Raw genomic sequence first — 27,149 nt, forward strand, 5'->3', positions numbered from 1 at the left:
TTAGTAGAGACAGGGTTTCACCATGTTGATCAGGCTGGTCTCGAACTCCTGACCTCAAGTGATCCACCCATCTTGGCCTCCCAAAGTGCTGGGATTACAGGCATGAGACACCGCGCCCAGCTATACCATAAAATTTTTTAACTTGCTTATTTCACTGTATATTGTGACCATCTTTTTCCTTGTTAGCTGACACATTCCTGCAGTACAATTTTCATGGATTGCATAAGATTCTGAAGTCAAGCCTCCATTTTTGGACCTTGAGATTGTCTCTAATGATTTGCTAGTATCAGCACATGTGCTGTTGGCTAGGTTCCCATAAGTGGAAGACCTGGATCAAAGGGTGTGCTTATGCTGAAAGTGTATTATTTGTCTAGCTACCAGGTACAAGGTTCAGCTGAGATACATCTACCAAGTTGACAGACTATTAAAGTCAAAGGCATAAAGTAGAAGCATTGCTCACATGCAACCCTAGTAAGGTGGCACAAGCCAGCACTGAGTACGGTACCCCCAGGGTCAGTGTTCACCACAGTGGTAGAACAAGCTTTGTCACAAACATCGACATCAGCATTGCAAGTGTAGGCACACGAAGTCCTTAGATGCAAGAATCAAAAACAAAGACACCAAGTCCGACAATTCCTGATAATGCTAAAATCATAGTAATCCTAGCATTCAGAAGATAACGTTTTTCCACATTTTTAGTACATTTAAACCTATGAAAAAGTTGAAAAACTAATACAATGAACTCCATATGCCCTTTAATAGATTCAACAATTACCAGCACTCACTGTTTGTCCTCTGGTCCTGTGTCTCGCCTTTCCTCCCACCCCCCCATATGTGTGTATATATACATACACGCACCTCTCTATATATGTGTGTATATATATGCGCGCGCACACACACACACACCCCCTTATTTTGAAAATGCATTGGGATGGTGACTGCAGAAACACTCTGCCCTTTCAGCATACATCTCCTAAGAATCAGGATATTCTCCTACATGGAAATGTGAGACCATTATCACACTTCATAATTTATTAGTCTGTACAGAATATATGGCTTGACATCTGTTCTTCTGTTGTTTTTAAAACATGTTCATTGGACTTTTATAAAAAATTAGTATTACACATCCGCTTAATATATTATGAACATATTTCCAGGTCAGTGAATGTAAGTATAGGTACCCCTTTTTTTTTTTTTTTTTTTTTTTTTTTGAGACGGAGTCTTGCTCTGTCCCCCAGGCTGGAGTGCAGTGGCCGGATCTCAGCTCACTGCAAGCTCCTTCTCTCGGGTTCACGCCATTCTCCTGCCTCAGCCTCCCGAGTAGCTGGGACTACAGGCACCCGCCACTTCGCCCGGCTAGTTTTTTGTATTTTTTAGTAGAGACGGGGTTTCACTGTGTTAGCCAGGATGGTCTCGATCTCCTGACCTCATGATCCGCCCGTCTCGGCCTCCCAAAGTGCTGGGATTACAGGCTTGAGCCACCGCGCCCAGCCCAGGTACCCCTTTTTAATGACTGTATCTTAGATCACGTACCCCAGAAGCACAGCCTAAGATGGAGATTCTTGCTCCCATGATTTGCTGAAGGAGTGCTCTCAGAAGTGTAATGAAGCAGAAAGGACAGGGAGTAAACTCCAAGGAAGAAAGTGGTCTGCGCTGGATACCAGCTTCAGAAAGCTGGTGAACCCAAGGGGAAGTTCTGAAGCAAGGAGTCTGTTGGCACCAGTATCTGCTCTCCCCACCCCTTCCATAGCTTCCTCAGGTAATTTTCTGATCCTCATAGAAGCTGAGGGACCTCAGCAAGTGAAGAGACTCTGGGTGGGACATCCCCAACAGGTTGCACACATTTCAGATGCTCTGCTAATTAGAAACAACGATGCAGGGAGCATCCTCCATTTACTTTTTTTTTTTTTTTTTTGAGACAGAGTCTCACTCTGTCGCCCAGGCTGGAGTGCAGTGGCACAATCTCAGCTCACTGCAAGCTCCGCCTCCTGGGTTCACGCCATTCTCCTGCCTCAGCCTCCTGAGTAGCTGGGACTACAGGCGCCCGCCACCGCGCCCGGCTAATTTTTTGTATTTTTAGTAGAGACGGGGTTTCACTGTGTTAGCCAGGATGGTCTTGATCTTCCTGACCTCGTGATCTGCCTGCCTCGGCCTCCCAAAGTGCTGCAATTACAGGCATGAACCACCGCACCCAGCCTCAGTTTTTTTTTTTTTTTTAACAAGACTATTGTTGGGTGCACCTTTGGTGTAAATGTTGGTATAGTATCTTTGTTTTCAAGATAGTTTTATATTACCTTTCAAATATGCTAAAACCTTCATATAATTATTTTCCTCTTTTTCTTAAAAATGTAAGTGTCGGCTGGGCATGGTGGCTCACACCTGTAATCCCAGCACTTTGGGAGGCTGAGGCAGGTGGATCACTTGAGCCCAGGAATTCAAGACCAGCCTGGGCAAAATGGCAAGATCCCTGTCTCTACAAAATGTTTTAAAATTAACCAAGTAAGGTGGCATCTCCTGAGCTCCTGGACATGGGGCTCAGTGGAGGGGGCACCATACCCACTCTTGCTGAACCAACAGTGGGAGCCAAGCCAGCACCAGCCATGGCACCCTCACTTCTCTCCTCTCCTTCCTTCCCTATCCACCCTCCTCATTCACCTTGCTTCACAACCCCCCCCCGCCATTTCTCCCAAGGGAGGATGGAAGGATGTAAGGCCTGTTCTGCACAACTAGGTCAAGTCGTTCGTTACCTTATCACCACAATTTGGACATGTAGGGGTGAACCTGCATCCCTCCTCTGTGGCCGCACCTGGTAACAGCCAGATAAAACATGACTGGCAAGATAGTTTATCTCCCAACACCAGCCTTAGGAAACAGTTTCATATACTCACTTTTTCCTTTTTTCCAATCCTGTCGTGGAGGACGTGTAGCCTTCTAAAGTACCAGGTCAAACCTCCCAGGATGTGGGTCAACAATGACCTTAGCGGTGGGTCTTCACAGGCTGGAGTCTGTGCCCTGAAGCAAGTGACTCTCAATGGTGTGAAGTTGAGCAGTTTTCTTTGTGGCTGCTGCAAAGCAAACAGATAAAATGGCAGCTGTCGTCCTCATGTCCTGAGTAGGTCCCCCTCAGAGTTCTGAGACCCAGGCACGCTCATGAAACTTTTGAAGTTGGTCTCCTCCCTGTTGATTCAGACTCAGTCATGTCAGTCCTGAGCCAGCAAGTCTCCACAAGCACTGGGCACTCTAGTGTGTCACCAGAGAAGACCAGGGGCTAGAAAAGCTCCAGGTGCTCAAAGCAGTCGCACAGGATTGCCCACGACTTCGGCTATTCCCACCCGGTGCAGAGAGCCCCTCGCCCTCATCCTGTCGGATGACGAGTCACCACCCAGCTCTCAGAAGGTAGTCTTTAGAGGTCTGACTTTTTTTTTTAGATGGAGTCTCGCTCTGTCGCCCAGGCTGGAGTGCAGTGGCTCGATCTCAGCTCACTACAACCTCCACATCCCAGGTTCAAGAGATTCTCCTGCCTCAGCCTCCTGAGTAGCTGGGACTACAGGCACATGCCACCACACCCAGCTAATTTTTTGTATTTTTAGTAGAGATGAGGTTTCACTATGTTAGCCAGGATGGTCTCTATCTCCTGACCGCCTCGGTGTCCCAAAGTGCTGGGATTACAGGCGTGAGCCACCGTGCCCGGGGCTTGAGGTCCTACTCTTTTTCCAGGGAACCAAGACAAAGAATAAATTGGCTTAAGAAAATAAATCATTCAAATCTGTAGAAGATTAAATCCCTTTATTAATTCATGTAAACATTTTCCAACTTGGGAGGAGACAAGGCAAAGACAGTAGGAGGCCTTCTGAGAAGGGAGGTCAGATGAGAGAGGCCTTCAGACTCACCCCAGACCAGCTCCACCATAACAATTTCTAGAAACATATTCATCACATGTAAACAAAATGCAGTTTTCCCCATAATTTTCAAATTAAGATTCCATTTGAAACGGAGTTAAAGCTCATACACTTTTCCAGAGTTTAAAATGCTAGGCCATTTTAAACACGTGTTTGTCCAGATAAGTTTCTGCTTGCCTCAGTGGGATCCGCAAGCTTGCACGAGAGCACACTAATTTTCAATCCACTCCTTGCTCTGTGTGATACAACAAACTGCAAGGAGAAACAGAAAAAGAGACAGAAGGTTAGTTTTTTAAATCGCCTTGTATATCAAGTTGAAAAATCAATGATCACAAATAGTGAACCGCAATGAAAGTTTTGTTTACAGATATTAATATAAACTTCCGTTAAAGCTGTAAGATGATGGAAAGGGTTCCAGTCTCAGAGTACAGTTAATTTATAGGCCCAGCTTCTGACAGATTTTATAAAAATTTATGTCACTTTTCATGCTATTTCTCTCAGGTAGGAAAGTTGGGATTAAAAGTCTAGTGTGGGCCGGGCGCGGTGACTCACACCTGTAATCCCAGCACTTTGGGAGGCCGAGGCGGGCGGATCACAAGGTCAGGAGATCGAGACCACGGTGAAACCCCGTCTCTACTAAAAATACAAAAAATTAGCCAGGCGCGATGGTGGGTGCCTGTAGTCCCAGCTACTTGGGAGGCTGAGGCAGGAGAGTGGCAGGAACCCAGGAGGCAGAGCTTTCAGTGAGCCGAGATCGCGCCACTGCACTCCAGCCAGGGGGACAGAGCGAGACTCCGTCTCAAAAAAAAAAAAAAAAAAAAAAAAAGTCTAGTGTGGCCGGGCGCAGTGGCTCACACCTGTAATCCCAGCACTTTGGGAGACCGAGGCGGGCGGATCACCTGAGGTCAGGAGTTCGAGACCAGACTGGCTAACATGGTGAAACTCCCATTTCTACTAAAAATACAAAAAATTAGCCGGGCATGGTAGCGCACACCTGTTATCCCAGCTACTCAGGAGGCTAAGGCAGGAGAATCGCTTGAACCCAGGAGGCAGAGGTTGCAGTGAGCAGAGATTGCACCATTGCACTCCAGCTTGGGTAACTAGAGCGAAACTCTGTCCCCCTGCCCCCCAAAAAAAAGTCTAATGCAGGGCTGGGTGAGGTGGCTCATACCTGTAATCCCAGCACTTTGGGAGGCCAAGGCAGGTAGATCACTTGAGGCCAAAAGTTCAAGACCAGCCTGGCCAACAAAGTGAAACCCTGTCTCTACTAAAAATATAAAAATTAGCCAGGCATGGTGGTGCACACCTGTGGTCCCAGCTACTCGGTGGCTGAGGTGGGAGGATCACTTGAGCCTGGTAAAGTTGAGACTGCAGTAAGCTGTGATCGCACCATGCGCTCCAGCCTGGGTGACAGAGCAAGCAGAGAGAGACTCTGTCTCAAAACAAACAAAAAAAAAGTATAACGTAGGAAAAAGGGCTTACTGTGTGTTCAAACTACCAACTGTGATAGACTTTAAGCTGTAGCAGGGACTCAATCTGTGAGACTACAGGAATATGATGACATAATTTAATAATAGTCTTATTTTAGGCCGGGCGTGGTGGCTCACGACTGTAATCCCAGCACTTTGGGAGGCCGAGGCGGGCGGATCACAAGGTCAGGAGATCGAGACCACGGTGAAATCCCGTCTCTACTAAAAATACAAAAAATTAGCCGGGCGCGGTTGTGGGCGCCTGTAGTCCCAGCTACTCGGGAGGCTGAGGCAGGAGAATGGCGTGAACCCGGGAGGCGGAGCTTGCAGTGAGCCAAGATCGCGCCACTGCACTCCAGCCTGGGCTGGGCGACAGAGCGAGACTCCGTCTCAAAAAAAAAAAAATAAATAATAATAATAATAATAATAGTCTTATTTTAATAGTCTTGTTTTTTACAATTTATACAGCACTTTAACCAACATTTTATTTAATATAGAGTGGAAGGACATATAAACCACTTTAATTTCAAGACTGAGAGAAAAAAAAGTACCAACGTCAGGAAAACTGTAGAAGGCTTTAAATGGGTAATAACAATAAGTGGGTATCCTTTCGATGGAATGTCATAGTAGTCTGGCATTGGCTAGAACACGTTCAGAGCTATCTGATTCTACAGGAGCTACACCTCCCACTGCACGGACTGAGCTGTTTTAGAACTAGGTTGTAGAAAGCTGACAGTGATTCGAATGACCCTGCTCATGGAATCCCCATGAAGTCTGAGTGAAGATGCACTGCTTCTGCCCTGTAGAGGAGCCCAGTGGTTCATCTACAAGCAAACCCATCCAGCATTTTGCATTGCCTGCCTATGTATCTATTCTTCCAATTACTTCTTTTTTTTTTTTTAATTTTTGAGACAGAGTTTTACTCTGTCACCCAGGCTGGAGTGCAGTGGTGAGATCTCAGCTCACTGCAACCTCCGCCTCCCGGGTTCAAGTGGTTCTCCTGCCTCAGCCTCCTGACTAGCTGGAATTACAGGCACCTGCCACCACGCCCGGCTAATTTTTATAGTTTTAGTAGAGACAGTGTTTCACCATCTTGGACAGGCTGGTCATGAACCAATTCCCTTTGAATCCTTTTCCCTATATCTTACTGGTTCCCTCATTAATTAATGAGTTTTCAACATGTGTTATTTTATTTTTGTATGCATCATGGTTTTTGGATTTTGGTTTTGGATTTTACATCTTTTTATTTGTAAAATACTGTGTTACCTAACGCACCAAGCAGCTTGTCCATAATTGTGAATATTTGTTAAAGCCACCTGGGACATCTGTTACACACATTCTCTGGGAAAGTGCAGTATCCACTTGAGGGTCATTCATTGTTGTATTTGAATCAAATTTAGAAAACTCTTAAGTTCCCATGAACTTAAGTTGATCCAACTCATTAGCAAGTGGTGCCTCCTGTCTGGAGGCAAAGCATACAGGGTCGGTCAAGGACTTGAGTGTGCCCTGACTTGCAAAGAGATAGTACTTAGGGGCCCATGCTAACCATTGAAGAGATGCAGCATCTTACTGCAACTTTTCTTTCCTTTGGCCTGGTAGTGAAGAGGCCTTAAGCCAAGGTCCTAGAAATATTGGTGAGGCCACTGGAGACTCCATGTCTGCAAACTATTTGGATGTGCTGGTGGCCATGGAAAATGGGAAAACCTGCTTATGAGGCTGAGATGGAGGAGATGCGGCATTCACAAATGCTCCTGCAGGACGTCCATGAGATGAAAACTAATTTCATAATAATACTAATTCTCCCATCAGCACACGATGTTTTCTAGAGGCTTCATGATACCGTTAGTCTGACACAAATGGAATGTGTGCTCTAGAATGTTTTAAATTTTTTTCAGTATTAAGCTCCAGTAGAGCAAGTATCAGTAGATATAACCCACACAAATGGAAGCACATTGACTTGCAGGACAACACAAGAGAAAAGAGTTGAGAACCATGAAGTGAAGCAACGAGGCTGGCTGGGTCCAGTCTTACCTGTGACCCACGGCAAGTGGCAAGACTTTTTTTTTTTTTTTTTGAGACAGAGTCTCGCTCTGTCGCCCAGGCTGGAGTGCAGTGGCGCGATCTCCACTCACTGCAAGCTCCACCACCTCCAGGGTTAACACCATTCTCCTGCCTCAGCCTCCCTAGAAGCTGGGACTACAGATGCCCGCCACCAAGCCCGGCTAATTTTTTTGTATTTTCAGTAGATATGGGGTTTCACCGTGTTAGCCAGCATGGTCTCGATCTCCTGACCTCGTGATCCACCCACCTCGGCCTCTCAAAGTGCTGGGATTACAGGCGTGAGCCACCACGCCCGGCCGTGGCAAGACTTCTTGGTCCCACTTTTCTCATCTGCAGCAGGGGAGTTTGTCTGGCTGCACTTTTCCCCCTCTGACACCTTGAACACTAAGACTCGAGGATCCTCCAACACTGAAGTGCCTCAGGAGGCAGCTGTGGCCCTTCAGAGTTGGAGGATCACGGAATTTTGCAGGTTAGCAAACTTAATTAACCTCCGTAGGGTCTCACAGGCTGAGGTGTGGCGGGATTAGGATTCAGACCAAATCTGTCTCCCCAATAACCACGCACTTAACTGTGCTGTTTCACACTGCTCGTTACGCGAAGAGAACACCATGGCGGGGTGGAGGTGGGGACAACCTAGTCTGACCTTTTGGGGTTCAGGGGCCAAGAGAGGGGTCTCACTATGTTGCCCAGGCTGGCCTCAAACTCCTGGGTTCAGGCGATCCTCCCACCTCAGCCTACCAAGTAGCTGGGATGACAGGTGTGCACTTTTGCACCCGGCAGCTCTGATTTTAAAGCGTTTTCCCCTCTTTTGGATTTAACCTTAAAGGATATTTTCTTTGTTGGTCTATTTTCTTTGATGTCTTTGGTAACTCCTTTATACAATATGAAAAAAACCCTGGTTATTTCTTTTGTTTTTAGGGTAGCTGAGTCCTTATGCACATCTGGGAACTGGGCATTAGAAATAATAAATTTCCCAAATTTATCTAGGTTTTTCTTATGGTTTGAATATATAGAATAATAAATATATAGAATAATATAGCACTATAAAATGCACTAACTTTTAAATAAATTTTGCTTCTTTCCAAGAGAAATTGCCACTTTAATGCTGTTTTCTGTTCATCTGTCATTGCAAGAAACTCATTTACCTGGTTAAAAAAAAAGATGAGACAAATATATCTGAAGTTTACGAAGAAAATTCGTTTTGACAACAGTGAGAAACAAACTTTCTCATTAGGAATGAAATTTTAATTTGCAGTAATTATAGCTCAACCGTTTGTTTTTGTTTTTACAGACAGGGTCTCACTCTGTCGCCCAAGCTGGAGTGCAGCAGTGCGATCACAGCTCACTGAAGCCTCAAACTCCCAGGGTCTAGCAATCCTCCCACCTCAGCTTCCCAAGTTTCTGAAATTACAGGTATGCACTATTATTCTCTGGCTAATTGTTTTATGTTTTATTTTTTGTAGAGACACTATGTTGCCCAGGGTCTCACTATGTTGCCCAGGGTGATCTTGAACCCCTGACCTCAAGTGATCCTGCTACCTCAGCCTCCCAAAGTGCTAGGATTACAGGTGTGACCCACTATGCCCAGCCAACTCAATTGTTTTGATAGAGAAGATAAGGCAGGAAAGGCTAGATAAGCAGAATCTCTAAAGGCAATCAGGTAGCTCAGTAAGGAAAAATCCCTTCAATAAAGTGGAAGCAGAATTTGGAACTAAAGTCTAATGGTAAATTTCATGAGCTGGTTTTAACAATAAAAAGCAAGTGCCTATTGCCAAATGCACATGCTAATCCCTAAGTGTTATCTGCTGCTGTTCTGTAGCTGCAAACCAGGGAGAAAATGTGTAGCTGATTTCATGTAACTGAGTAGGTGAAACACAGCCAAATCCTCCTAGAAAAACCACCTGATGACTGATCAACATCTCCAACTTGTTTTACCCCTTGTTACTTGACTATATCAAACATCATGTTTCCTCGGTTGTTTTTTTTTTTTTTTTTTTTGAGACAAGTCTTGCTCTGTAACTCAGGATGGAGTGCAGTGGCGTGATCTTGGCTCACTGCAACTTCCACATCCTGGGTTCAAGTGATTCTCGTGCCCCAGCCTCCTGAATAGCTAGGATTACAAGTGCACGTCACCACACTCAGCTAATTTTTGTACTTTTAGTAGAAATGGGGTTTCACCATATTGGCCAGGCTGGTCTCAAACTCCTGACCTCAAGTGATCTGCCCTCCTCGGCTTCCCAAAGGACTAAGATTACAGGCCTGAGCCACTGCACCCAGCCCTAAAACATCATGTTTATTTATCCATTTAGGCTAATGGCCTCAGTCATTACTCATAATAGTAAATATTAGCTAGGATTTTAATATATGTAACATTTGTTCATGAAAGCAATGTGTGTTTAAAGCAAGATGATTTTTTTCCCAGACTGTTTCTTAGTGAATTAATTTCTATCAAATGTTTGACAAAACCACCTCTATTTTTGGGGGAAAAGCATTCACTTTGGAAATATTCTAAGCATTTCTTCCTTTTTGCTATTTACCGTGCAGCCCAAAGTCTCCTCAGCAACACTTCCTGTGAGACTACAGGAATGAAGGGTGCCTGTGTGATCAGTCAGATCAATCAGCATATCGAAACTGAGAAAGACAGATTTAAAGTCCAAGGAGTTTTTGTTGCAAATTGTGCACATGTTAGATGCTTCATTTACTATATAACCACAGGTGGAACTGAAAAGAAACAAAGACAATGATAAAATGTGATGCCCTAAGTGACAAATTTCATCTCTAGCAGAAAAAGAATTATCACTAAAAACTCTACGTCAGTGTATGCAAAACTTACTGAGTGTTCAGTGCTATGCAGTGTACCAGACAGTCGTAAAAAACAGTAAAACACATTTTCTATGCAGCCATTCTCAGAATTCATCTGAAACTGCGTACACCAGTCCTCCACCTGCCCTCCCTTCTTCCCTCCCTCTGCCGAGTTCCTGCCAAGCCCTCCAGGTCCCTCCCAGTCTCATTTCCCTGCTGGTGCCCTCCCTTCTTGCATCCCAGCTGGCACCCTTTCCCTCTTGGAACAGCAGCAGAACGCAAGCCTCAGGACTGACTCATGCTGTCGCATCAGCTCCTTGTTCTCACCTCCCCCGCTGGGAGTTCTGAGGGCAGGAACTGTGTCTTGTGCCTGGAAAGCACGCGTTCAATAGCTGCTCACTGGATGGTCCTGCACGGGGCCTTTTCTACAAATACAGAAAGCCTTGCAAGGCTGGCCAGGTGGCACCAGACGCTATTAACACTGCTGGTGATACACTCTCCTCTCTTCCAGTGGTTTATGCTATTCCAAATTTCTGAAGCAAGCCTTACTTTAGCAATCTTGAACAGACAACCTAATTCAAATTTCTCAAATAGGGGAAATGAACTAAAGACAGTGGATTTTTGTCTAGCCACAGATCACTTGGTTCAGCAAATTGTAGATGCTTTTCCTCAGATATCAATAATAAATATACAGGGAAAAAATTAGTTTTTCAATTTTTGAAAACTGTTTTTCAAAAAACGAACACAAGGTCTTACACAGCATCCACATTAGTTTTTTCAATTTTAATACATCATAAAATGTTTTAAAAATCCAGAGGTCAGTATCTTGACTGTGGCAACAGATACACAAACCTACAAGTGTGATAAAACTAATTAGAACACACACACACGACTGCATGTGAACCTGGAGGAATTTGAGTAAGACCAGTGGATTGAATGGTGTCGATATCCTGGCTGTGACATGGTACTATTACTTGCAAATGGTATCGCTGGGGGAAATGGGGCAGAAGCCACAAGGGATCTCTCCTATTATTTCTTTTTTTTTTTTTTTTTTTGTGAAGCAGAATCTCGCTCTGTCTCCCAGGCTGGAGTGCAGTGGCGCAATCTCGGCTCGCTGCAAGCTCCGCCTCCCGGGTTCATACCATTCTCCTGCCTCAGCCTCTCAAGTAGCTGAGGCTACAGGTGCCCGCCACCACGCCTGGCTAATTTTTTGGTATTTTTTACAGACCAGGTTTCACTGTGTTAGCCAGGATGGGCTCAATCTCCCGACCTCGTGATCAGCCCTCTTCGGCCTCCCAAAGTGCTGGGATTATAAATGTGAGCCACCACGCCCGGCCCTCTTATTATTTCTTATACTTCCATGCAAATCTAGGATTATCTCAATGAAAATTCTCATAAAAATCCATAGACTTTCCTAATAATATTACACGTTTCTTGCCAAGCATCTTTTAGCTAAGAGTATTAAACCTACTGGAGTTTACTTTCTTTTTTTTTTTTTTTTTTTGAGACAGAGTTTCGCTCTTGTCACCCAGGCTGGAGTGCAATGGTGCAATCTCGGCTCACCATGACCTCCACCTCCTGGGTTCGAGCAATTCTCATGCCTCAGCCTCCGAAGTAGCTAGGATTATAGGTGTCCATCACCATGCCCAGCTAATTTTTTTTGTGTTTTTAGTAAAGATAGTGTTTCACCATATTGGCCAGGCTGGTCTTGAACTCCCGACCTCAGGTAGTCCACCTGCCTCGGCCTCCCATAGTGCTGGGATTACAGGCGTGAGCCACCATGCCCGGCCTGGAGTTTACTTTCTATGCAAGTAAATATTAACTTCGATCTACAAGAGGTTGGATGTTTCCCAGGCTGGACTCAAACTCTTCAAACTCCTGGGCTCAACCGATCCTCCCACCTCAGCCTCCTGAGTAGCTGAGACTACAGGTGCATGCTACTGCACCTGGCTTGAAAATAATTTTTTTTTAATGCTGTCAGTACACTGCTGTAGGGCCTAGCAACCAAAATAGTTTTCTGCCAAATCATTAGACAAGTTTCTCAAAAGTTTCTCACATTATATCTTTATATGTTAGAATTATAGAAATATAGATTATATTTTAAAAGGCAATTATAATATTTTAATCTAGTTTGCTATGGAAACTTTTCAGTATAGTTTTCTATACATTTATCTCAAATACATAACCCCCATTATGTCAACAAACAGCTTTAACTTTTAGAGAGCTTAAAATTTATTAACAATAATTATTTCTTACAAAAATGAATTTGCTAAAAGAGACATGGATCCTTACCATCTGTTTCGAACTACTTTTGTAGTTTCATCATCAATGTTGAGTGTGGAAATGTAGGCATAAAGTATGCCATAGGAAGGATCAGCTTTTCCTTCATTCTTCAAAGCTTTTCCCTTTAATTGTTCAACTGTATAGACATCAACTATTGTACTTACTAAAAATAGAAAGAAGTATTACGGTCTGTATATATTCTTATAAAATAAAGGATTACATCTGAATGGAAAGCTATGACAAATGAGAACATGCAGTAGCTTAAGTAACAGAAAAATTACTATGTTGGGTATATAAACACTGATTCTATAAATGGACATAAAAGCAAAACATAAGAAAAAAAGGAAATGAAACTGGTCTTCATTAAAATGAAGAATTTCTGTTTATCAAAAGACACCATTAAAAAAGCAAAAAGGCAAGCCACAGAGTGGGAAATGCTAGCAGTCTACAATGAGATAAAGGACTCATCCAGAATTGTCTAAAGAATTCTTAAATATCAGTTAGAAAAGGAAAGTGACTTGGCTGGGCACAGTGGCTCACGCCTGTAATCCCAGCACTTTGGGAGACCAAGGCGGGCGGATCACCTGAGGTTGGGAGTTCAAAAGCAGTCTGACCAACATGGAGAAACCCTGTCTCTACTAAAAATAAAAAAAGCTGGGCATGGTGGTGCATGCCTGTAATCCCAGCCACTCAGGAGGCTGAGGCAGGTGAATCTCTTGAATCCGGGAGGCGGAGGTTGTGGTGAGCCGAGATTGCGCCATTGCACTCCAGCCTGGGCAATGAGAGACAAACTCCTTCCCAAAAAAAAAAAAAAAAAAAAGACAGTGATTCAATTTTTTCTTTTTTTTTTTTTTTTTTTTTGAGACAGAGTCTCGTTCATTGCCCAGGTTGGAGTTCAGTGGCACTGTCTGGGATTACAGGCATGCTGGGATTACAGGTGTGAGCCACCGTGCCTGGCGACAGTGACTCAATTTTTTAACTGCGGAAGTGACTTTTAAAAGTACATCACAGCCGGGTGCAGTGGCTCTCCACCTGTAATCCCAGCACTTTGGGAGGCCGAGGTGGGCGGATCATGAGGTCAGGAGATCAAGACCATACTGGCTAACATGGTGAAATCCCATCTTTACTAAAAAATACAAAGAATTAGCCGGGCGTGGTGGCGGGTGCCTGTAGTTCCAGCTACTCAGGAGGCTGAGGCAGGAGAATGGTGTGAACCTGGGAGATGGAGCTTGCAATGAGCCGAGATCGTGCCACTGCACTCCAGCTTGGGCGACAGAGCAACACTCCATCTCAAAAAATAAAATAAAATAAAATAAAATAATTAATAAATAAAAGTACAGCACAAAAGAAGTTATCAAAATGGCCAATACACGTACTGGTCTCAATAATCATCAGGAAAATACAAATTAAACAAGAGTAGGCTGGATGCGGTGGTTCACGCCTGTAATTCCAACACTTTGGGAAGTTGAGACTAGTGGATCGCTTGAGGTCAGGAGTTCGAGACCAGCCTGGCCAACATAGCAAAACTCTGTCCCTACTAAAAATAAAAAATTAGCTGGGCATATCAGTGTGTGCCTGTAATCCCAGCTACTTGGGAGGCTGAGGAAGGAGAATCGCTTGAACCCGGGGGCAGAGGTTGCACTCAGCCAAGATGGCGGCATTGCAGTCCAGCCTGGGTGACAGAGCCAGACTCCGTCTCCAAAACAAACGAACAACCAGAAAAAAAAGAAAAAAACAAGAGAATTCCACTAAACACCTAACATTTAAAAGACTAATAACACAAACATTAGTGAGGATGTAAAGCAACAACAAAAATAAACTTTACAAAACTAAAAATAACCAATAATTCATTTTTATTTTTCTTTATCTTAGAAGAATCTTCCATGAACAAATATTATTCGGGTTAGAAAACTTTTATCAGAAGTTATCCGGTTCCTTCAGCACTTCATTGGTTTCTTTTCTTTTGTTGCTGTCTAGTACATGAAATTTAATTTTCTTCAATAAAAAGATGGTAATGTATATCTATTTATCTATATTTTTATGTCTTTATCCTTCTATTAGTATATATGCACGAAAAGATACACTAAAAGATGTTAACCAAATAACTGTTTATTTGGGGCTGTTGCTTGCATTCTGTATTATGTGTCTTTTTTTTTTAAGACGGAGTCTCGCTGTGTCACCCAGGCTGGAGTGCAGTGGTGTGATCTCAGCTCACTGCAACCTCCGCCTCCTGAGTTCAAGCGATTCTCCTGCCTCAGCCTCCCGAGTAGCTGGAATTATAGGTGCCCCCCACCACGCCTGGTTCATTTTCTGTATTTTTAGTAGAGACAGGGTTTCACCAGGTTGGCCAAGCTGGTCTCAAATTCCTGACCTCAAGTGATCCCTCCACCTCGGTCTCCCAAAGTGCTGGGATTACAGGCGTGAGCCACCACGCCCAGCCAAGCATTCTGTATTGTGTTTCTTTTATTTTTTGAGATACAGTCTCGCTCTGACATCCAGGCTGGAGTGTAGCTTCACTCTGTCACCCAGGCTGGATCTCAGCTCACTGCAACCTCCACCTCCCAGGTTCAAGAGATTCTCCTGCCTCAGCCTGCCGAGTAGCTGGGATTACAGGCACATCCTGTGATGCTCGGCTAATTTTTGTGTTTTTAGTACAGATGGGGTTTTGCCACGTTGGCCAGGCTGGTCTTATGAACCCCTGGGCTCAAATGATCCACCCACCTCAGCCTCCCAAAGTGCTGGGATTACAGGTGTGAGCCACTGTGCCGGGCCTACTTTTAAAATTTTGAGCATTTTAATTTTTAATAAAAATATAAAAGCTCTAAAGAAAACATGATTATAGTTTTACGCTGAGATATTTAATCAATTTTTACCTATAAGGTTTTCATGGGAGTAATGAGCATTTTAAAAGATAAAAAAGGCCAGGCACGGTGGCTCACGCCTGTTATCCCAGCACTTTGGGAGGCCAACGCGGGCAAATCGCTTGAGCTCAGGAGTTTGAGACCAGCCTGAACAACATGGTGAAACCCAGTTTCTACCAAGAACACAAAAAATTAGTTTTTGCTTTTATAAATCTGAGTAAATTTAACTATCAAAGTTCCCACAGTAAAATAAAAGGGACGCTTAAAAACTATTTTTAGGCCAGGGCTGGTGGTTCATGCCTGTAATCCCAGCACCTCGGGAGGCCTAGTCAGGCGGATCACCTGAAGTCAGGAGTTCGAGACCAGCTGGCCAACATGGTGAAACCCCATCTCTACTAAAAATACAAAAATTAGCAGGGCGTGGTGTTGTGTACCTGTAATCCCAGCTACCCAGGAGGCTGAGGCAGGAGAATCACTGGAACCCAGAAGGCAGAGGCTGCAGTGAGCCGAGATTGCACCACTGCACTCCAGCCTGGGTGACATAGCAAGACTCCATCTCAAAAAAAGAAAAAAAGCTATTTTGGGGCCAGACACTGTGGCTCACGCCTGTAATCCCACCACTGTGGGAGGCTGAGGAGGGCAGATCACCTGAGGTCAGGAGTTCAAGACCAGCCTGCCCAACATTGTGAAACCCCATGTCTACTAAAAATATAAAAATTAGCCAGGTGTGGTGGTGTGCACCTGTAATCCCATCTATTTGGGGGGTTGAGACAGGAGAATTGCTTGAACCCAGGAGGCAGAGGTTGCAGTGAGCTCACACCACTGCACTCCAGCCTGGGTGACAGAGCAAGACTCCTCAAAAAACAAACAAACAAAGCCTATTTTTGGGCCAAGCAAGGTGGCTCACACCTGTAATCCTTCAGGAGGCTGAGGCAGGAGGATTCCTTGAGGTCAGGAGTTTGAGACCCCGAAAAAAGAGAAGAGGGGAGGGGGAGGAGGGGAGAAAGAAATAAAGAAAGACAAAAGAAAGAACGAACGAGAGAAAGAGAAAGAGAGAGAAAGAAGGAACTACTTTGTGATTACTTTAATATAACCTCCTGATCAGAAAAAAAAAAATTCCCAAATAAATCAGGCTGCCCTTGAGTAGCCTAAAAATGGTTGTAGACACTGTCATTCCTGTCCCCGTTTTAGGGTTGCATGGCAGGACAGGGACTGAAATACACTTTATCAAGTTTACCTCACAGCTCACTGAACGCCTCTGTGCTCTCTCAAGTTTCCTGAAATGGCATTATCTACAAAAGACCCAACATTTTTAAAAAATGTTTCCAAAGTAACAATCATGGCTTTATTTTATTAATTTATTTATTTTTGAGACACGGTCTTGCTCTGTCACCCAGGCTGCAGTGCAGTGGCATGAGCACAGCTCACTGCAGTCTCTATCTCCAGGGCTCAAGCCTATCTCAGCCTCCTGAGTAGCTGAGATCACAGGCACATGCCACCATGCCCAGCTATTTTTTAAAAAAATTTTTGGGCCGGGCGCGGTGGCTCAAGCCTGTAATCCCAGCACTTTGGGAGGCCGAGACGGGCGGATCACGAGGTCAGGAGATCGAGACCATCCTGGCTAACACAGTGAAACCCCGTCTCTACTAAAAATACAAAAACTTAGCCGGGCGAGGTGGCAGGCGCCTGTAGTCCCAGCTACTCGGGAGGCTGAGGCAGGAGAATGGCGTAGACCCAGGAGGCGGAGCTTGCAGTGAGCTGAGATCCGGCCACTGCACTCCAGCCTGGGTGACAGAGCGAGACTCCATCTCAAAAAAAAAAAAAAAAAAAAAAATTTTTGTAGAGACAGAGTCTCACCTATGGCTTGTCCCTTCTTGTAGGCAAAAAGATGATAAATTTTGATCTTGATCCAGTAGTACCTTTTTCTATCAGTGACCTCTACTGATATGAAACACATTAAATATCCTCTGCAAAAAGCAATAACAAAGTTCCTCTTCCACACAACGTGATGTGGCTTGTAGAATACATTATTTCATGCTAAATTCCATTGTTACTCTCTTCAGGTGAATTAAGCATCATCTACGGTAACTAAGGACTATGTTACAGAACACGCCTTCAGGGAGTGATCTAAAACTTCCCTCTGTTCCTCCTGGTCCCTCCGGCATGCATGTCTGGCATAAGCCAGCAATAGCAATAAGCAGAATCCTTTTTTCTCTCTTTTTTTTTTTTTTGGAGAGAGTCTCACTCTGTTGCCCAGTCTGGAGTGCGGTGGCGTGATCTCGACTCATTACAACATCCGCCTCCCTGGTCAAAGCGATCCTCCTGCCTCAGCCTCCCGGGTAGCTGGGACTACAGGCACATACCACCACACCAGGCTAATTTTTGTATTTTTAGTAGAGATGGCGTTTCACCATGTTGACTGGGCTGGTCTTGAACTCCTAACCTCAAGTGATCTATCTGCCCACCTCGGCCTCCCAAAGTGTTGGGATTACAGGAATGAGCCACTGCACCCGGCCAGCAGAATCCTTTTAAAAGAAGAGCCTCAACCTAGGCTTCATGGATTTGGGGTCCAGGAACATGACAGTTTATGCAAATTCCACACATGGGTACAAGCACTGCTCTGGGGAGAGGGTCATAAGCTCCCATCAGATAGGCAAAAGGTATATAATATATAAGATGCTCAGGAGGGCATGGTGGCTCATGCCTGTAATCCAGCACTTTGGAAGGCCGAGACCAGTGGATCACTTGAGCCCAGCAGTCTGAGACCAGCCTGAGCAACACTGTAAAACCCCATCTCTACAAAAAATACAAAAATTAGGCCGGGCACGGTGGCTCACGCCTGTAATCCCAACACTTTGGGAGGCCAAGGTAGGTAGATCACAAGGTCAAGCGATCGAGACCATCCTGACCAATATGGTGACTAAAAATACAAAAAAGGTCGGGCGCGGTGGCTCAAGCCTGTAATCCCAGCACTTTGGGAGGCCGAGACAGGCGGATCACGAGGTCAGGGATTGAGACCATCCTGGCTAACCCGGTGAAACCCCATCTCTACTAAAAAAAAAAATACAAAAAACTAGCCGGGCGTGGTGGCGGGCGCCTGTAGTCCCAGCTACTTGGGAGGCTGAGCCAGGAGAATGGCGTAAACCCAGGAGGCAGAGCTTGCAGTGAGCTGAGATCCAGCCACTGCACTCCAGCCTGGGCGACAGAGCGAGACTCCGTCTCAAAAAAAAAAAAAAAATTAGCAGGGTGTGGTGGCATAAGCCTGTAGTCCCAGCTACTGCGGAGGCTGAGGCAGAAGAATTGCTTGATCCCGGGAGGTGGAGGTTGCAGTGAGCCGAGATCACGCCACTGTACTCCAGCCTGGGTGACAGAGTGAGACTTCGTCTCAAAAAAAAAAAAAAGAAAGAAAGAAAAGTTGAAATATAGTAGTTACAGAATAGGAATCTGGTCTTTTACCATGTCAAATCTTTACAGGCCCAATTTCAGCCTTTAAAAAAAATCCAAATATATTTAAAGGGTCACTTACAATTTATGGATTCTTTGAAATAACTTTCAATTTCGTCATCCAGAACATTTGTTTCTTTATTTTCTCGTATAAAATTCAGTAGAATGTTAGCTTCTGGCGTCTCTTAAATTGAAAATGCATAGTAAGTGAAAAGTAAACGGATTAACTTTTAAATCACATTTAAATCATCCAAAATCATTTTAATAGTAAAAAGTGAAGACAGGTAAGAATACAATCAAATAGAATATTATGTGGCCATTAATAATCTGATATAGAATTCTGTTAACATGGAGAGATGTACACCACATTACATCTAAAACAGATGTTAGTGAAAAGAGCAGCTTACGTTATAACTTGTGTGGTTCAATACCCTTTTAATTAAAAAATCTACATATGTAAGGGGCCTGGCGCAGTAGCTCACACCTATAATCCCAGCACTTTGGGAGGCCGAGGCAGGCGGATCATGAGGTCAGGAGATGGAGACCATCCTGGCTAACACGGTGAAACCCCGTCTCTACTAAAAATACAAAAATATTAGCCAGGCGTGGTGGCGGGCACCTGTAGTACCAGCTAGTTGGGAGGCTGAGGCAGGAGAATGGCACGAACCCAGAAGATGGAGGTTGCAGTGAGCAGAGATAGCACCACTGCACTCCAGCCTGGGAAACAGAGCAAGACTCCGTCTAAAAAACAAAAACAAAAACAAACAAAAAAAAACTACATATATAAATGCAAAATTATCTGGAAGAATATATATGAAAAAATGATTCTCTCTAGACAGTGGGATTGTAGGTGATCTTTGTTTTCCCTGTTTATGTTTTTATATATTTTTTCTGAATTTTATATGTATTTCTTTACTCAGAAAAAAAAGGTTTTCTTTTTTCTTTTTTTTTTTTTTTGAGACGGAGTCTCACTCTGTCCCCCTAGCTGCAGTGCAGTGGCGCGATCTCGGCTCACTGCAAGCTCCGCCTCCCGGGTTCACGCCATTCTCCTGCCTCAGCCTCCCGAGTAGCTGGGACTACAAGCACCCGCAACCGCGCCCGGCTAATTTTTTGTATTTTTTTTTTTAGTAGAGACGGGGTTTCACCGGGTTAGCCAGGATGGTCTCGATCCCTGACCTCGTGATCCGCCCGTCTCGGCCTCCCAAAGTGCTGGGATTACAGGTGTAAGCCACTGCGCCCGGCCAAAAAAAAAAGATTTTCAAAAGGCAATTGAAATATATAAAACAGGCGCTATAAAAAGCCTTGCTCCCCACGTTGGGACATGAGTATGCAAGGGTCGGGGGTGCTGTGCCAGAAGGCAGGAACGTGTTTGGAAAGAGCTCCCCCATGATGCCCTTAGACCCCAGGCCCAGCCTCTGGCACGTGATTGTTAATTACCCCAGGACCCTTTGAATATTCTACAAATTGTCCTGACAATGTCTGTACTTTCCTAACTCCCCTGGGAAGATGTGGGCATTTCTTCCTCCTTGCTCCCAGAATACAAGTCTTCTACCTGTTCTTTCTCAGAACTAGGTTGTCAAATCCTAGCTGGCACGCGGTGTCCCACGGGATGACTGTCCTCACATCCATCTGACCAGCCACTCATCTCCTTCCTTGTTCCAGAAATTTATATTATCTCAATTCTTGGCAAGTAAAAGGCATTCAAGAATATTGATAAGGTCATGGGCGAATGAATGAATGTAGAACTCTATTAACTTGGAGAGATGTGCACCATGAATTGCTGTGCTTCAGATGGGAGCATCTGCTGGAGCGAGACCACAGAAATCCAGCCAACGAGCTTCCTGTGATGGGGGCTGGCAGGGATGGGTGGGTACCAGCACTGCAGGTTCTCACTGACAATAAGGTTATCCTGACTGTCAGAGACAGGCAGGAATTGTGCCCTCCCTATCTGATAAGCACCCTCAGGGCAGAGAAAGAAACAAGGGAATCTTGACATCCTAGTGAGGATGAACACAAGCCATTTAGGGCTTCTTAATTTCTATAAGGCAGGTGTAGCCCAGGAAATTAAAAGTAAAACTGATATAACTATTTACAATAGCAAAGACATGGAACCAGCTCCAACGCCCATCAATGGTAGACTGGATAAAGAAAATGTGGTACATATACACCATGGAATACAAAGCAACCATAAAAAGGAATGAGATCATATCCTTTGCAGAGACATGGATAAAGCTGAAAACTATCATTCTCAGCAAACTAACACAGGAACAGAAAACCAAACAACACATGTTCTCACTCATAAGTGGGAGCTGAACAATGAGATAACAAGGACACAGGGAGGGGAACAACACACACTGGGGCCTGTTGGGGAATGGGGGGTGAGGGGAGGGACAGCATCAGCACAAATAGCTAATGCATGCAGGGCTTAAAACCTAGATGACGGGCTGGGCGTGGTGGTTCATGCCTATAATCCCAGCACTTTGGGAGGCCGAGGCGGGCAGATCACAAGGTCAGGAGATCAAGACCATCCTGGGCAACATAGTGAAACTCCATCTCTACTAAAATACAAAAAATGAGCCAGGCATGGTGGCACACGCATGTAGTTCCAGCCACTCAGGAGGCTCAGGCAGGGGAAGCACCTGAACCCAGGAGGCAGAGGTTGCAGTGAGCCAAGATGACACCTTTGCACTCCAGCCCGGTGACCGAGTGAGATTCCATCTCAAACAAAAAAAACGAAAACCTAGATGACAGGTTGATGGGTGCAGCAAACCACCATGGCACATGTAGACCTATGTAACAAACCTGCATGTTCTGCACATGGATCCCAGAACTTAAAGTAAAATTTTAAAAAAAGTAAAGCTTATATAAACAAGCACACAAATTCATGCATCCTTGCGAGTATTCTCCTTTAAATTTGTTTCCTTGACAGAATAAATCCAAGAAATCTAGATCTGCTGAACAACATGGTAGCTATGGTTAATAACATATTACATTCTTGAAAAGTACTAAGAGAACAGATTTTTTTTTTTTTTTTTTTTTTTTTTTTTTTTTTTTGAGACAGAGTCTCGCTCTGTCGCCCGGGCTGGAGTGCAGTGGCCGGATCTCAGCTCACTGCAAGCTCCGCCTCCCGGGTTTACGCCATTCTCCTGCCTCAGCCTCCCGAATAGCTGGGACTACAGGCGCCCGCCACCTCGCCCGGCTAGTTTTTTGTATTTTTTTTAGTAGAGACGGGGTTTCACCGTGTTAGCCAGGATGGTCTCGATCTCCTGACCTCGTGATCCGCCCGCCTCGGCCTCCCAGAGTGCTGGGATTACAGGCTTGAGCCACCGCGCCCGGCCAAGAGAACAGATTTTAAGTGTTCTCACCACAAAAAAAAAAAGTATGTGAATTAGTGCATATGTTAATTAGCTTGATTTAGCCATTCTGCAATGTATACATATTTCTTTTTTTTTTTTTTTTTTTTTTTTTTTTTTTGAGACTGAGTCTGGCTCTGTCGCCCAGGCTGGAGTGCGGTGGCCGGATCTCAGCTCACTGCAAGCTCCGCCTCCCGGGTTCACGCCATTCTCCTGCCTCAGCCTCCCGAGCAGCTGGGACCACAGGCGCCCGCCACTTCGCCCGGCTAGTTTTTTGTATTTTTTAGTAGAGACGGAGTTTCACCGTGTTAGCCAGGATGGTGTCGATCTCCTGACCTCGTGATCCGCCCGTCTCGGCCTCCCAAAGTGCTGGGATTACAGGCTTGAGCCACCGCGCCCGGCCTTTTTTTTTTTTTTTTTTGAGACAGAGTCTCGCTTAGTCGCCCAGGCTGGAGTGCAGTGGCGCGATCTCGGCTCACTGCAAGCTCCGCCTCCCGGGTTCACGCCATTCTCCTGCCTCAGCCTCCCGAGTAGCTGGGACTACAGGCGCCCGCCGCCTCGCCGGGCTAATTTTTTGCATTTTTTTTTTAGTAGAGACGGGGTTTCACAGTGTTAGCCAGGATGGTCTCGATCTCCTGACCTTGTGATCCGCCCGCCTCGGCCTCCCAAAGTGCTGGGATTACAGGCGTGAGCCACCGCGCCCGGCCAATGTATACATATTTCAAAACAACATATTGTATAAAATAAGTGTATTCGGCCGGGCGCGGTGGCTCAAGCCTGTAATCCCAGCACTTTGGGAGGCCGAGACGGGCGGATCACAAGGTCAGGAGATCGAGACCATCCTGGCTAACACGGCGAAACCCCATCTCTACTAAAAAAAAAAAAAAACACAAAAAATTAGCCGAGCGAGGTAGCGGCGCCTGTGGTCCCAGCTACTCGGGAGGCTGAGGCAGGAGAATGGTGGGAACCCGGGAGGCGGAGCTTGCAGTGAGCTGAGATCTGGCCACTGCACTCCAGCCTGGGCAATGGTGCGAGACTCCGTCTCAAAAAAAATAAATAAATAAATAAATAATAAATTAAAAATAAATAAATAAAATAAGTGTATTCAATTTTTTGTCAATTAAAAAGTTAACCAATAAATAAATTTTAAAAATGTATCTCCTTAAGAAGGCATTTTTTCTAATGATGTTGGTTACTGCTCAAAATACTGTGACTTTTTTTTCTTTGAATCTGTAATCAGAGCCAAATGCACAACATCCTAAAATACTTGTCTCATCAATTAGATCTTGAGTTTTTTATATCATGGTACAGTCAAGGTTGATCATCTTTTCCATCAGACAAATCTGTCTTTTAGAAACTTTTCCAGCTCAAATTTACCCTTAGAGGATGAAGATTTTACTATCACTGGTATTACTAAATGTAAGAGTAATAGGTCGGACGTGGTGGCTCATGCCTGTAATCCCAGCACTTTGGGAGGCCAAGGCAGGTGGATCACTGGAGTCCAGGAGTTCAAGGCCAGCCTGGCCAACATGGTGAAACCCTGTCTCTACTAAAAACATAAAAAATTAGCCGGGCATGGTAGCAGGCACCTGGGCAACCCGGGAGGCTGGAAAAGGAGAATCGCTTGAACCCAGGAGGTGGAGGCTACAGTGAGCCAAGATTGTGCCACCGCACTCCAGCCGGGGGGACAGAGCGAGACTCCATTTTATTTAAAAAATATATATATATATATTTTAATATATATAATAAACTATTTTTATTAATAAGTTATTTCTAATAGCAAACCCAGGGTGCAGAGGATCACGCCTGTAATCCCAGCACTTTGGGAGGCTGAGGCGGGCGGATCACAAGGTCAGGAGATTGAGACCATCCTGGCTAACATGGTGAAACCCCATCTCTACTAAAAATACAAAAAATTGGCCAGGCGTGGTGGCGGGCACCTGTAGTCCCGGCTACTCAGGAGGCTGAGGCAGGAGAATGGCATGAACCCAGGAGGCGGAGCTTGCAGTCAGCCGAGATCGCGCCACTGCACTCCAGCCTGGGCGACAGAGTGAGACTCTGTCTCAAAAAATAAATAAATAAATAAATAAATAAAATAAAAATAAATAAACCATACATAGTACCTCCCTCCAGGAAAGAAAAAATTGAAGAGTGTCCCACTATTGTCCTAAGTGTTAATAATAGACTATCGTGTGTCACCATCAATTTCCAACAAAGCATTCAGAGCAGACCTCTCAGAGCTGAGTCACATGCTGTCACTGCTCTGCTCCAAACCCCAACCTGCTACTCCATCCAGAGTAGAAGCCAGCATACTCTAACAGCCTCCGAGGCCTTCTTCATGGGTGCCCCATCTCTTCTCAGAACAGCTCCTGCTGGCCTTGAACTCCTGGGCTCCAGCCACACCAGCCCCTTGGTGTTTCCCTTCGTTAACCCTTTAGCTTCCACATCAAGTCTTTGCTCAAACGTCACTCTCCCATGCAGCGTGCCTTGTGGAAAATCACACATGCTGTGGCTCTCTAGGTCCTCCTGACTGTGTTCCACCTGTTCTCCTTAAATATTTCATAATTCATGGACATATTATCTTCATTATTTATTCTCTGTCTCTCCCTCATTTCCATGAGGGTAGAAATATTTGTCCATTTTGTCATTGCACCCCAGAACAGCACCCAGCATACAGCACGTGCTCAGTAAATGAGTTCAGTGAAGAGCAATTTGGGGCATGCACATCATCTCCCATGGTGCCGCCTTCAAGGAGACAACCTCCATGTGTTGGATGTGCAAGGTTCAGAGTACTCATATAAAAACCAGAGTCTCATTATTTGACACCATTCCTCATAGTAATTCTATCTTTTAAAAATGCTGATAATGGTTTGGTCAAAAGCACACATTGCTTTATAATTCTGTCACTGCTGATGCTTTGTCACAGACCAGCAGAGGGAGCTTATGGTTTTTTTTTTTTTGTTTTTTTTTTTTGAGACGGAGTCTTGCTCTGTCACCCAGGCTGGAGTGCAGTGGCCGGATCTCAGCTCACTGCAAGCTCCGCCTCCCAGGTTTACGCCATTCTCCTGCCTCAGCCTCCCAAGTAGCTGGGACTACAGGCGCCCGCCACCTCGCCCGGCTATTTTTTTGTATTTTTTAGTAGAGACGGGGTTTCACCGTGTTAGCCGGGATCGTCTCTCGATCTCCTGACCTCGTGATCCGCCCATCTCGGCCTCCCAAAGTGCTGGGATTACAGGCTTGAGCCACCGCGCCCGGCCGCTTATGTTTTAAATGATACACTACGAACTCTACTCACAGCTTCCTGAGATGGCGAAAGATTCATTACTCCATTTCTTTGGCAGTTCTGGGTTGATGGTTACGTCTGCACTATAAAGCACCCTGGGAATGCTCACAGGCACTAACGCCTCATCTCCCCAGTCTGGCTCCCTTGATTTCATGCTGTAGTAAACTGTAACTCCTTTAACAATAACTCCAGGGGATCATCTGGGCATTTAATGTGCAGTTATGAGCTAATGATACCATACAGAGAGTACTGTGTGTGTGTGCGCATGTGTGCATGTGTGTTATCAATGTCCTAGCAGTAAAAGTTACTTGAATGTAGCAAAACTGAATTTACCTATTAATCAATAATTTAGCATCTGAGCAACAAAACTGATCTCTCAAAGATCATCACAATGAATTATACTTTAAAATTTAATCTGGTTTTTCACTTTTATTTTTTGAGACAGAGTCTCGCTCTGTCGCCAGGCTGGAGTGCCGTGGCACCATCTCAGCTCACTGTAATCTCCGCCTCCCAGGTTGAAGTGATTCTCCCGCCTCAGCTTCCCGAGTAGCTGGGACTACAGGCACGTGCCACCACGCCCACCTAATTTTTATATTTTTAGTAGAGACAGGGTTTCACCATGTTGGCCAGGATGGTCTCAATCTCTTGACCTCGTGATCGGCCCGCCTTGGCCTCCCAAAGTGCCAGGATTACAGTCATGAGCCACCGCGCCAGCCTTTTCTGTTGTTTTTTTTTGTTTGTTTGTTTTGTTTTTTTTTTTTTGAGACGGAGTCTCGCTCTGTCGCCCAGGCTGGAGTGCAGTGGCCGGATCTCAGCTCACTGCAAGCTCTGCCTCCCGGGTTTACGCCATTCTCCTGCCTCAGCCTCCCGAGTAGCTGGGACTACAGGCGCCCACCACCTCGCCCGGCTAATTTTTTTGTATTTTTTAGTAGAGATGGGGTTTCACCGTGTTAGCCAGGATGGTCTCGATCTCCTGACCTCGTGATCCGCCCGTCTCGGCCTCCCAAAGTGCTGGGATTACAGGCTTGAGCCACCGCGCCCGGCCTGTTGTTTTTTTTTTTAAGACAGAGTCTTGCTCTTGTGGCCCAGGCTAGAATACAATGGCACGATTTCAGCTCACTGCAACTTCCGCTTCCTGGGTTCAAGCGATTCTCCTGCCTCAGCCTCCTGAATAGCTGGGATTACAGGTGTCCACCACCAAGCTCAGCTAATTTTTATATTTTTAGTAGAGACTGGGTTTCACCATGTTGACCAGAATGGTCTCGAACTCCTGACCTCAGGTGATCCACCCTTCTCAACCTCCCAAAGAGCTGGGATTACAGGCATGAGCCACCACATCCAGCCTCACATTTCTTTAGTAAAGATATCAAAGTTCATTGTAAGTTTTTTTTAAAGTTATATAAAGTAATTTTTACTTCTAATTTGAATTAAATCCAGGCTGAATTTTCATTCTTAAATATAGTGTACAAATATTGAAATGTGTTCAGTCATTTCCAAAGGGATAAAAAATTTCACAAAGTTTTTTTACCTGGATTAGTTGTAATAATGGTTTTTGAGATTACAGTTGCTGTCATGCAGTTCCGAAATTTGTCAAAACTTATTCTTACATCTGAGACAAATATTACTGTTTGGGAAAAAAACCATTTACAATTATTACATGGGGGGATATAAAATTACAAATATTGGACATAATC

At 44.9% G+C, this 27,149-nt stretch overlaps 1 protein-coding gene and 1 long non-coding RNA gene across 9 annotated transcripts in view; one reads left to right on the forward strand and one right to left on the reverse strand.

Annotated features, from left to right (window-relative positions):
- Nucleotides 1-1,559: 1,559 nt before the first annotated feature.
- LOC139359799 (uncharacterized) lies at nt 1,560-21,156 on the forward strand. Its single transcript, XR_011616238.1, has 4 exons — nt 1,560-1,759; nt 8,721-8,842; nt 14,387-14,525; nt 20,386-21,156. It is a non-coding gene; the product is annotated as an uncharacterized lncRNA (long non-coding RNA).
- LOC105485832 (meiosis specific with OB-fold) overlaps nt 3,770-27,149 on the reverse strand; it is a 46,166-nt gene continuing 22,786 nt past the window's right edge. For 4 of the 8 annotated variants that reach the window (XM_071083885.1, XM_071083891.1, XM_071083886.1 and 1 more), the window contains 6 exons: nt 26,984-27,079; nt 18,902-19,003; nt 12,524-12,677; nt 9,967-10,150; nt 8,488-8,574; nt 3,770-4,151 (listed from right to left, as the gene is read on the reverse strand). In XM_071083885.1, coding sequence (XP_070939986.1) covers nt 4,041-4,151; nt 8,488-8,574; nt 9,967-10,150; nt 12,524-12,677; nt 18,902-19,003; nt 26,984-27,079 — 734 coding nt within the window. In that variant the 3' untranslated portion in view covers nt 3,770-4,040. The remainder of the gene's footprint in view (nt 4,152-8,487; nt 8,575-9,966; nt 10,151-12,523; nt 12,678-18,901; nt 19,004-26,983; nt 27,080-27,149) is intronic. The other 4 variants (XM_071083890.1, XM_071083887.1, XM_071083888.1 and 1 more) reach the window with 3 other exon arrangements.

Source organism: Macaca nemestrina, chromosome 18, assembly GCF_043159975.1.
Source record: "Macaca nemestrina isolate mMacNem1 chromosome 18, mMacNem.hap1, whole genome shotgun sequence".
Classification (NCBI taxonomy): domain Eukaryota; kingdom Metazoa; phylum Chordata; class Mammalia; order Primates; family Cercopithecidae; genus Macaca; species Macaca nemestrina.